The sequence below is a fragment of the Phyllobates terribilis genome, unplaced genomic scaffold (genome assembly GCF_046119375.1).
Source record: "Phyllobates terribilis strain yellow unplaced genomic scaffold, ASM4611937v1 Scaffold_5__5_contigs__length_657084704, whole genome shotgun sequence".
In the NCBI taxonomy this organism is placed as follows: domain Eukaryota; kingdom Metazoa; phylum Chordata; class Amphibia; order Anura; family Dendrobatidae; genus Phyllobates; species Phyllobates terribilis.
The window spans coordinates 535,443,101-535,455,772 of NW_027362765.1; the positions used below are offsets into that span (position 1 = coordinate 535,443,101).

Below are 12,672 nucleotides of genomic sequence, written 5' to 3' on the forward strand. Positions count from 1 at the left end.
GGTATGTCTTGTTACAGTGTGTCATTGCTCTTACACAGAGGTATGTCTTGTTACAGTGTGTCATTGCTCTTACACAGAGGTATGTCTTGTTACAGTGTGTCATTGCTCTTACACAGAGGTATGTCTTGTTACAGTGTGTCATTGCTCTTATACAGAGGTATGTCTTGTTACAGTGTGTCATTGCTCTTACACAGAGGTATGTCTTGTTACAGTGTGTCATTGCTCTTACACAGAGGTATGTCTTGTTACAGTGTGTCATTGCACTTACACAGAGGTATGTCTTGTTGCAGTGTGTCATTGCTCTTACACAGAGGTATGTCTTGTTACAGTGTGTCATTGCTCTTACACAGAGGTATGTCTTGTTACAGTGTGTCATTGCTCTTACACAGAGGTATGTCTTGTTACAGTGTGTCATTGCTCTTACACAGAGGTATGTCTTGTTACAGTGTGTCATTGCTCTTACACAGAGGTATGTCTTGTTACAGTGTGTCATTGCTCTTATACAGAGGTATGTCTTGTTACAGTGTGTCATTGCTCTTACACAGAGGTATGTCTTGTTGCAGTGTGTCATTGCTCTTACACAGAGGTATGTCTTGTTACAGTGTGTCATTGCTCTTACACAGAGGTATGTCTTGTTACAGTGTGTCATTGCTCTTACACAGAGGTATGTCTTGTTACAGTGTGTCATTGCTCTTACACAGAGGTATGTCTTGTTACAGTGTGTCATTGCTCTTACACAGAGGTATGTCTTGTTACAGTGTGTCATTGTACTTACACAGGCCGATCCACTACCAATCAGCACTTGGTAAGGACCATGCTGACCCAGACCTAGCAATGATCGGGAGACTGGTCCATATGAATAATGTTCATAAGATGGATTGTTTCCTTCTCTTATATACATGGGGAATGTGCTGTCGTCCCACCATAATTTTTTGCCTGCATGAAAGATGTGATCAGTTGAGACATGAGCTTTTGCTCCGGTGATGGCTGATCGATGGCCTCGTTTACATGGAGCAATGATCGGTAATGGACGTCCCTGTATTCGTTTGGCCGACTGTCATCTTATGTAAAAGGACCGCTAACTAATAAATAAACAACTTTTGAGGTTTGTCATGGGAGTAATAACATATTACTGTAGCTTTTCATGATCTGCGTACTTCCATAGATACAGTGTAGTGTGGTATGCATCCAGTATATACTGTGCTTCATACATAAAGAAAGAAGAAATCTTTATTTTTACAGAAAATCCTCCATCATTCCAGGTGGATAATCACTAGCATTTGTCCTGGGGATTAGGTGCACAGAGCAGACTGCAAATACACCCAGTTCAGTTTCAGAAAGGATGTCCTCTATGGGGCTCGGGTTTTTATGGAGTTTTGTATTTATAGCATCCACTGCAATGAAATCATGTACGTTCATACCTTGCCTGTCGTAACTTCTATTCTGCTCTGTCTCCAGCTCAAGGTTACTATCCACAGTGTTTATAGACACAATTTCTACATACTCCACATAGAAGACAAAACTACATGATAGCGGATGAGAACATTCTGCTTGTTGACTTTACATTGCGATTATGGACTAAAATGACCCTGTTCTTCAGATAAATGTTGAGTCACAATAGAAAGAAGGAACTATGGAGACCCTGAACGGTTAACTTCTAAGGCTGTGTTCACACGATGCGTATTTCATGCGTTTCCGCGGCGTTTTTGCAGTTGCGTAAACGCCGCGGAAACGCATGAAAAACGCATGGTAGAAGGGAAGCAATGTTCCCCAATGGAAATCCGCATGTGCTGTGCCCATGATGCGGATTTTTCCGCAGCGTTAACGCTGCGGTCAAAAATCCGCAGCATGTCAATTAATTTTGCGGAAACGCGGCGATTTCGCCGCCATTGACTTGCATTAGAACGCGCCAATTCCGCAAGACAGCATTTGTACTTGCGTAATTGGTGCGTTCTAATGTGCGGATGGTACCCGGGTGTGGAGGAGAGGAGAGTCTCATCCACACCCAGGTACCATTAAAAAAGCTGTAAAAGCAAGAATAAAATAAAAAATAAATGTATTCTTACCTTCTGTCGGCCCGCGCAGCGCTCCCGCTTGGTTCCCGGCACTTGCAGTGAGTTGTGGGACCTGCGGTGACGTCAGAGTCATGTGACGGGTCACGTGACGCTGACGTCGGCAGGTCTTTCAATTCAAAGTTGCCGGCAGCCGGGAGAACGGAGTGAGCAGGACAGCGCGGGCCATCGGAGGTAAGTATATACACTCTCTCGGTTCACACTGTATAAATCCATGCTGTTTGCATGGATTTATATAGTGTGACCTAGTTATCAAGCACTTTCCAGGTGATGCTAAAATCGCCTGGAAAGCGCTTGTCAATCTGCATGCGGAAACGCATGTGAATCTGCATGTGGATCCGCATGTATTCTGCAGGAAAAACGCATGCACAATCTGCTTGCGTTTTTTCTGCCAGGGAGATGCAGAAATGATGCAGAAATTTTCTGCTTCATTTCTGCATCGTGTGCACATACCCTAAGGCTGTGTGCCCACGTAGCGTTTTTCAAGCGTTTTTGATGCGGAATTTCCGCAGCGGAAACGCTTGTAAAACGCTTGGTAACCCGCACCCCATGGTCCCCAATGGGATTCCGCAAGTTCTATGCACATGCTGCGGATTTTTCCGCAGCGTTTATGCTGCGTTCAAAAATCCGCAGCATGTCAATTAATTTTGCGTTTCCGCAAGCAGAATTGCCTTTGTCCAATGCATAAAAAACGCAAGGCAATTCCGCATGTGGAAAACGCGTGATAAACGCGCGAAAAACGCGCGATAAACGCGTGCGGAATTCCGCATGCGTTTTTCCGGGAGAGGACTTGCATTTATGCAGCAGAAATTTTCTGCTTCATAAATGCTACGTGGGCACATAGCCTTACACAGTTTTATTTAATGACGAAAAGAACCTTCATGTAATATTCATAATCTTAAAGGGGTTGTCTGTCTTTATTCTTTTTTATATATGCATATAGTTTCTGTCTGGAAATAAATATAATTAACCCCTACTACTGTAGTGCCAGCACTCTGCTCTTTCCCCAGTCTTTGTTGATATCGCTGCAGCGATGACATCACGTCAGCATCATATGACCGCAGCAGCCAATCAGCAGACTCTCCAGTGATGCTGATGTAGATGGCGTTACACCACAGAGACCATTGATTGGCTGCAGCAATCATGTGATGTCAACAAGACGACACTGCTACCGCCTTATCAACAAAGACCGGGGCAGCAACAGAGAATCAGTGATGGAGTAGCAGCGGCTAAGATTAGGTGACTTTATTACTTTTACATACAGGATGACTATGGATTAAAAAAAAATATGAAATATAGGCAATCTCTTTGAAAGGAACCTGTCACCAGTTTTTTGCCATGTAAATGGGATTCCTACCACCCCTTTATAGCCTGAGAGGTGCCCCTGCATACCGCCGAAAAAGTGCTTTACTTATGTCTCATGCTACACGCAAATCGTGTGGTCCGGTCAGTCTGATGGGCGAATCCAGATCACGTCCCCTTCCTTTGAAATGCCGCTTCTACTATCCGGATGGAAGTGGATGACGTTTGTTTGTCATCCACGCAGTGCTCAAAGTGTGGGCATGACTTTATAAGGCAAAAAGCTGGTGACAAGTTCCCTGTAAGGTCCCATACACATTACTTAAAAGTAATCCAAAACACAATTTAAGTGTGTTAGCCAACTATCTGATGTGTAAGGGGTGTCCTGACTCTTCCCCGACTGATGACTTTGGGGGAGAGAAGGGTCATGTAGCTGAAATGTAAATTACTGATACTGTAGCTTTTAGGGGAGATAAGATGCTGCCAGATATGTCTGGCAGCAGCTTTGTCTTCTCTCCCCATTCAGGACATATTAAGGATCTGCTGAGCTCAGTGTTTATATGAAAGGGGGAGTAAGTAGCGATAGCTGCTGACCGGAGAGGTTTCCTGCTGACAGCTATCTGACTTGTACGACCTTTTGCCTGCCAAAATTATTGTGTGGTTTTTGTGGATCACATTGTACATTTTCTTCTATCTGGTAACAAAATGCCAGTAAATATACAGTGCCTACAAGTAGTATTCAACCCCCTGCAGATTTAGCTGATTGACACATGCGGAATTAACTTGGCATTGTGACATTTGTACTGTAGATCAGCCTGGAAGTGGGAAATGCACTGCAGCTAATTTTGTTTTTGTTTTTTTTTTTTGTTTTTTTTAAAACGTAAAAAGTTAATTCAGAGTGTCATTTATTATTCAACCCCTCAAACCACAAGAATTCTGTTTGGTCCCCCTAAAGTATTAAGAAGTAGTTCAGGCACCAAGAATAATGAGCTTCACATGTGTGGATTAAAGATCTCTTTTGCCAGCCTTTTCTGACTATTTAAGACCCTCCCCAAACTTGTGAACAGCACTCAGACATGGTCAACATGGGAAAGACAAAGGAGCATTCCAAGGCCATCAGAGACAAGATCGTGGAGGGTCACAAGGCTGGCAAGGGGTACAAAACCCTTTCCAAGGAGTTGGGCCTACCTGTCTCCACTGTTGGGAGCATCATCCGTAAGTGGATGGCTTATGGAACTACTGTTAGCCTTCCACGGCCAGGACAGCCTTTGAAAGTGTCCTCCCGTGCCGAGGCCAGGCTTGTCCGAAGAGTCAAGGCTAACCCAAGGACAACAAGGAAGGAGCTCCGGGAAGATCTCATGGCAGTGGGGACATTGGTATCAGTCAATACCATAAGTAACGTACTCCACTGCAATGGTCTCCGTTCCAGACGAGCCCGTAAGGTACCTTTTCTTTCAAAGCGTCATGTCAAGGCTCGTCTACAGTTTGCTCATGATCACTTGGAGGACTCTGAGACAGACTGGTTCAAGGTTCTATGGTCTGATGAGACCAAGATCGAGATCTTTGGTGCCAACCACACACGTGACGTTTGGAGACTGGATGGCACTGCATACGACCCCAAGAATACCATCCCTACAGTCAAGCATGGTGGTGGCAGCATCATGCTGTGGGGCTGTTTCTCTGCCAAGGGGCCTGGCCACCTGGTCCGCATCCATGGGAAGATGGATAGCGCGGCCTACCTGGAGATTTTGGCCAAGAACCTCTGGTCCTCCATCAAGGATCTTAAGATGGGTCGTAATTTCATCTTCCAACAAGACAACGACCCAAAGCACACAGCCAAGAAAACCAAGGCCTGGTTCAATAGGGAAAAAGTCAAGGTGTTGGAGTGGCCTAGTCAGTCTCCTGACCTTAACCCAATTGAAAACTTGTGGAAGGAGCACAAGAATAAAGTCCACATGAGACACCCAAACAACCTAGATAACTTGGAGAAGATCTGCATGGAGGAGTGGGCCAAGATAACTCCACAGACCTGTGCCGGCCTGATCGGGTCTTATAAAAGACGATTATTAGCTGTAATTGCAAACAAGGGTTATTCCACAAAATATTAAACATAGGGGTTGTATAATAATTGACCCACACTTTTATGTTTAAAATTTAATAAAATTCAACTGAGCAACATAACTTTTTGGTTTGTAAGATTTATGCTTCTGTTCATAAAACCTACTCTCGTTTGCAGTTTGAAGGCTCTAACTTATTTGCATCTTATCAAACCAGCTAAATCTGCAGGGGGTTGAATACTACTTGTAGGCACTGTACATAGTTGCTAAACATATCTTAAAGGGAATGTGTAGTCAGAAAATGACCTATTGTTTCAATCAGGTTTTTCTGTTGCATGTATTTTTTTATTATTGTCAATGTTATTTTTTTCCTATCACAATCTCTATTGAAAGATACAAATAAATATCTTGTGTCTTCACAGTGAAAACTGGGGCTTTTTTAGACTAATACTGTCATTTCAGAGAGAGTTTACAGCAGCTTCCTTATCATCAGAGGCAGGGTTACAATGACGGGTAGCACCTCTCTATACCACTGATAACACAGGATCCACCAATCACAATAATAGATGTCACAGCTCCCCTGCTCCCCTCCCTTCACAATGATCTTTGCACAGGCTCATTAGATGCTTCAGTACAAAAGACTGGGTCAGAGTTTTTTACATGCGGATTTCCTTAACCCCTTAACGACCGCCGATACGCATTAAAACGGCGGTCGTTAAGGGGCCTTATTCCCTCAGTGCTCTTTTAAAACGGCAATCGGGAAAAAGGCTGTAGCGCCCCCCAGAGTCAGAAATTCTCCGGGGTCTCAGCTACCGGGGGTAGCAGAGACCCTGGAGAACATGATCAGGGCCGGGTTTTCCGGTCACGGATCACGTGATTGCCATTATTTAGTGAATAATGGCGATCACGAAAAAAAAAGTATGCCCGCCGTTACAATGATTTCTCTCTCCTCTGACATGATACACATGTCAGAAGAGATAGAAATGAAGCCCCCCAAGCCCACTCAGTACCTCCGCCGCCCCCTGGATCTCCTGATCCGTTCCCCGGACCTCCGTCATCTTCATGCAAAACTATGGCGGGCGCATGCCCAGTGCGCCTGCCTAGATCTGCCGGTTGGTACCTGGCAACAATAGGGAATCTTCCCTATTGGTTCCTTTTGATCACTGTGATAGACCCTATCACAGTGATCAAAAGAAAAAAATAATAAATCAAATCCCTCTTTGTCTCCCCCTTAGTTAGATAAAAACTATAAAATAAAAAATATACAGTATATATTTTCCATTCTTTGCGGTTGGGGCTAGGGTTGGTATTAGGGTTAGGGTTTAGGGTTAGGATTAGGTTTATGTTGGGGTTAGGATTATGGTTAGGATTAGGGCTGGGTTGGGGTTGAGGTTAGGGTTGTGTTGGGGTTAGGGTTGTGTTAGGATTGGTGTTAGGATTGGAGCCAGAATTGTGTTGTGGTTGGGATTTTTTCAAAAGTAAAAAAAAAATGATGATAATATGGCGACTAGTGTTGAGCACATGTGATCGCTATTTGAGTTTGCATCAGGTGCTCGGGTATGCACTGAGTATCGTGGGTGCTCGAGTGACATGTTCGAGTCCTCACCCCATATGTTTCACAGCTGTTATATAGCCAAAAAAAAATGTGGGGATTGCCTGCCATACATGAACAATCCCCAAATGTTTTTTTTTTGAGTGTCTAACAGACGTGAAACATGTGGGGCAGAGACTCGAGCATGTCACTCGAGCACCCGCAATATCGCAATATGATGACCTAATGATATCAAATTCTAAGTTGTACCTCTGGGTTCAAAATTCTCACTATACCCCTTGATAAAATCCTTGAGGGGTCTAGTTTCCAAAATGGGGTCACATGTGAGGGGTTTCCACTGTTTAGGTACATCAGGAGCTCTCCAAATGCGACATGGCATCCGCTCTCGATTTCAGCCAATTTTGAGTTCAAAAAGTCACACGGTTCGAGCCCTACCGTGTGCCCAAGCAGTGTTTTTTCCCCACATATGTGGTATCAGCATACTCAGGAGAAATTGCACAATAATTGGGGATCCATTTTCTCCTCTTACCCTTGTGAAAATGAAAAAAATTGGACTAAAAGATAATTTTTGTGGAAAAAGTTAGATTTTTTTTATTTTTACAGCTTTACGTTATAAATGTCTGTGAAGCACCTGGGGGTTCAAGGTGCTCACCACACATCTAGAAAAGTTCCTTAAGGGGTGTAGTTTTCAAAATGGGGTCACTTGTGGGGGGTTTCCAGTGTTTAGGCACATCAGAGGCTCTCCAAATGTGACATGGCGTCCGCTCTAGATTCCAGACAATTTTGCGTTGAAAAAAGTCAAATGGTGCTCCTTCCATTCCAAGCTCTGTCGTGCTCCCAAACAATGGTTTTCCCCCACATATGGGGTATCAGCAACCTCAGGAGAAATTGCACAACAAATTTTGTGGTCCACTTTCTCTTGTTACCCTTGTGAAAATAAAAAAAATTGGGATATGAAGTAAACTTTTTGTGAAAAAAGTTAAATGTTCAGTTTTTCCTTCCACGTTGCTTCAGTTCCTGTGAAGCATGTGAAGGGTTAAAAAAAAGGCTTGAATGTGGTGTTTTGAGCATCTTGAGGGGTGCAGATTTTAGGATGGTGTCACTTTTCGAGATGTTTTGTCATATAGACCCCTCAAAGTCATTTCAAATGTGATGCAGTCCCTAAAAAAATGGTTTTGTAAATTTTGTTGCAAAAATGAGAAATCGCTGGTCAACTTTTAACCCTTATAACAAAAAAATTTCTTGTAGAAATTGTGCCGATGTAAATTAGACATGTTTTTTATTAACTATTTTGTGTGACATAACTGATTTAAGGGCATAAGAATTAAAAGTTTGAAAATTGCTAAATTTTCCAAATTTTTTCTAATTTTCCATTTTTTTCACAAATAAATGCCAGTCGCATGGAAGAAATTTTACCACAATCATGAAGTACAATATGTCATGAAAAAAAAATCTGAGAATCAATGGGATCCGTTGAAACGTTCCAGAGTTATTACTTCATAAAGTGACAGTGGTCAGAATTGTAAAATTTGACCAGGTCATTAAGGACATACTTGGCTCAGTCAGTAAGGGGTTAAACAACAGGAAGTTAGAGTCTAAAATAGCCCTAGCGGCCAGTGTGAAAACCGCAAGATCTCTATTTTTTTTATTTTTAATACAGATCATGATATGTAAAAAAAAAGCATTGACAAAAGTGTATTATTATTATTATTTTTTTTATTTTTTTTAAACAAAAACTTGATTTAAACAATAGGTCATTTTCTGATGACATGTTCCCTTCCAATACAAGTTACTTACATATTTGAGTCACAAACAAGAGGTGCAGTAGCTTAGGTCCGTATCCATCCATGTGAAATCTTTTATGATGCTTCATGCTTAAATCCATTGTTTTGTGCAGAATGTTGCCTGAGTCCTAATAGTACAAAGGGACTCGCATATCTGTCAATGTTTTATTGGAAAAAGAAACAAAAGTTGTTGGCTGCTCCTTTAAAAACTATTCAGAGCCAAAACCTCTCACTGTTTCTTATTGTTTTCTAAGCAAAGTTTCCCCTTTCAGAGAGGTTTCAAAGAACTACCCACAAGGCTGCAATCATTTAAAAATTGCTCAGCTCATGTCATATTCCATTGTGCTGTTGCCGTTAGTTGCCGCAGTTTTTTGTAGTAATTGATGTCATTGTCTTGATTCATCGTTGAACCTTGGGGCAGCGGAGGGTGCGCCTTCTCAGTTCACATGACTTAGCCCCATCATAAAGAATTGTGGTTGTGTACGAGGAATTAGTACATATCCCCATTATTGGAGATAGGAAAGAAAGACATAAACTGTGTCCTCATAATGACAGCAGTATACAAATGTGCCCTCTGAATAGCAGCAGGCAAGAACAATATCAAGCTATAAGAAGAGATTATTTCTTACACAACTATATGGTATAATGCTCAATTATCTGCGAAAACCCAATGAAACACAAGGAACCTGCAGGCCGGCATGACATTAAAGAATCATTCTCATGAAATTTTTTTTTTTTTCATTAACTCTGTGTATATGTGTCTGTAGCGTGTGTATTAGTATACTCACCTACTGTCACCTTCTCTGGTATCTGCGCTTCTTTCTCAGTGACATCACTGCTCATCAGACTCTCCGGGTTTCTCTATGCTACTGGTGGGAATCTCAGGTCCATGGGATGACCCTTTTTCAGGACCCCGGGTTGGCAGCTGCATTTTGATGTCTGCCTTAATTTTTTCTTCCTCTGTGAGCACGCACACACATCGTTCACTACTGAACGCTACGTGTGCGTGCAATGAAAGATTACGTCCAAACACTAGCCAGTGCCAGTGTCTGGATGTAGTCTATGGGCAAAGTTAGCGCACGATGCTCTCCCATCCCACCAAAGAAGACAGCAGCCGCAGCCTTCGTGTCTCACATAATGTCTATACTTCTGCCCCAGTATCTCCTATGATGTTTATACCGCAGCATCAGCGTCTCCTGTGATTTCTATACCGCAGCCCCATGTCTTTGATATCTACCGCAGCCCCATGTCTCCTGTGATGTCTATGCCCCAGCGCTTCCTGTAATGTCTACACCGCAGCCCAATCATCTCCTGTGATGTCTATACCACAGCACCAGTGTCTCCTGTGATGTACACTGCTCAAAAAAAAATAAAGGGAACACTCAAATAACACATCCTAGATCTGAATGAATGAAATATTCTCATTGAATACTTTGTTCTGTACAAAGTTGAATGTGCTGACAACAAAATCACACAAAAATCATTAATGGAAATCAAATTTATTAACCAATGGAGGCCTAGATTTGGAGTCACCCCGAAAATTAAAGTGGAAAAACACACTTAAAACAAGTTAAAATGAGGCTCAGTATTGTGTGTGGCCTCCATGTGCCTATATGACCTCCCTACAATGCCTGGGCATGCTCCTGATGAGGTTGCGGATGGTCTCCTGTGGGATCTCCTCCCAGACCTGGACTAAAGCATCCGCCAACTCCTGGACAGTCTGTGGTGCAACGTGACGTTGGTGGATGGAGCGAGACATGATGTCCCAGATGTGCTCAATCGGATTCAGGTCTGGGGAACGGGCGGGCCAGTCCATAGCTTCAATGCCTTCATCTTGCATGAACTGCTGACACACTCCAACCACATGAGGTCTGGCATTGTCCTGCATTAGGAGGAACCCAGGGCCAACCGCACCAGCATATGGTCTCACAAGGGGTCTGAGGATCTCATCTCGGTACCTAATAGCAGTCAGGCTACCTCTGGCGAGCACATGGAGGGCTGTGCGGCCCTCCAAAGAAATGCCCCCCCCCACACCATTACTGACCCACTGCCAAACCGGTCATGTTGAAGGATGTTGCAGGCAGCAGATTGCTGTCCACGGCGTCTCCAGACTCTGTCACGTCAGTCACATGTGCTCAGTGTGAACCTGCTTTGATCTGTGAAGAGAACAGGGCGCAAGTGGCGACTTTGTCAATCCTGGTTTTCTGTGACAAATGCCAAGCGTCCTGCACAGTGTTGGGCTGTGAGCACAACCCCCATCTTTGGACGTCGGGCCCTCATACCACCCTCATGGAGTCGGTTTCTAACCGTTTGTGCAGACACATGCACATTTGTGGCCTGCTGGAGCTCATTTTGCAGGGCTCTGGCAGTGCTCCTCCTGTTCCTCCTTGCACAAAGGCGGCGGTAGCGGTCCTGCTGCTGGGTTGTTGACCTCCTACGACCCCCTTCACATCTCCTGGTGCACTGGCCTGTCTCCTGGTAGCGCCTCCAGCCTCTGGACACTACGCTGACAGACACAGCAAACCTTCTTGCCACAGCTCGCATTGATGTGTCATCCTGGATGAGCTGCACTACCTGAGCAACTTCTGTGGGTTGTAGAGTCCGCCTCATGCTACCCCGAGTGTGAAAGCACAACCAACATTCAAAAGTGACGAAAACATCAGCCAGAAAGCATTGGTACTGAGATGTGGTCTGTGGTCCCCACCTGCAGAGCCACTCCTTTATTGAGGGTGTCTTGATAATTGCCAATAATTTCCATCTATTGTCTATTCCATTTGCACAACAGCATGTGAAATTGATTGTCAATCAGTGTTGCTTCCTAAGTGGACTGTTTGATTTCGCAGAAGTTTGATTTACTTGGAGTTATATTCTGTTGTTTAAGTGTTCCCTTTATTTTTTTGAGCAGTGTATATACCGCAGCTCCAGCGTCTCCTGTGATGTATATTCTGCATCACCCATGTCTCCTGTGATGTGTATATACTCCAACCCCGGTGTCTTCTATGTGATGTATCTACAACAGTCTCTGTGTCTCCTATGTAATGTATATACAGCAGTCTCGGTATCTCCTATGTGATGTGTACAGCAGGCTCGATGTCTCCTATGTGATGTATACGGTAGCCTCGGTATGATATATATGTCACTCTGTTTCCTATGTGATGTATATATAGCAGTCTCAGTGTCTCCTATGTGACTTATATAGCTCTCTGTGTCTCCTGTGTGATGTATACGGCAGTCTTTGTGTCTATGTGATGCATATACAGCAGTCTCGTGTCCCCTATGTGATGTATATGCTCCAATGTCTCCAATGTGATGTATATTTGGCAGCTCTCCCACTTCTTGAATTCTGTAAATGTAATGTGAGCAGTGATGAATTTCAAACTGTGAGGAGACCTGCAGTGTAAAATTCATGTGTGTTCGGTACGAATTACTGCTGTGAGTTCTTTAAAAACTTTATCACTGATCACCGGGGTCTCACGTGCCGGCGTGCTGCTGCTGGCAGCGTACATGTCCTCTGCGCAGGGAGCCTTGGAGCTCTCACGGCCGTCAAAACTGAACGGCCCCTTCAGTGACACGCTGGTGATGCTGGTGATCTGATGCTCCATAGACTTACATTGTAAGAGCAACTTCCGGGTCACACAAAACGCAGTGAAACCTGGAGAGTGTGAAGAGTGTTGACGTCATCACTCAGAAGCAAAATGTTGCTGGATCCCGGAGAAAGCGGCGGTAGTTGAGTATATTAATACAATCATACTACATACATATATATATTCACAGATTAAAATGGAAAAAAAAACTTCATGGGAGGGTTTCTTTATTTCACTCCAGTAGAAAAATTCATAGTATGAAACAAACGTTTCGAACCACAGAGTTCTTACTCATAGTATGACATCAGCATACAGGACATGTGC

The 12,672-nt window shown here is 43.6% G+C and overlaps 1 protein-coding gene across 2 annotated transcripts in view; it reads left to right on the top strand.

Moving 5' to 3' along the window:
- Positions 1-12,672, top strand: part of LOC141273656 (neurotrypsin-like) — a 101,216-nt gene that overhangs the window by 14,132 nt on the left and 74,412 nt on the right. Inside the window, exon 1 of one of the 2 annotated variants that reach the window (XM_073685796.1) lies at positions 820-849. The exons of the other annotated variant lie outside the window; for it this stretch is intronic. Within the exon in view, the coding sequence (XP_073541897.1) occupies positions 835-849 (15 nt within the window). The 5' untranslated portion in view covers positions 820-834. Of the gene's footprint in view, positions 1-819; positions 850-12,672 lie in introns of those variants that run through there. 2 annotated transcript variants of the gene reach the window in all.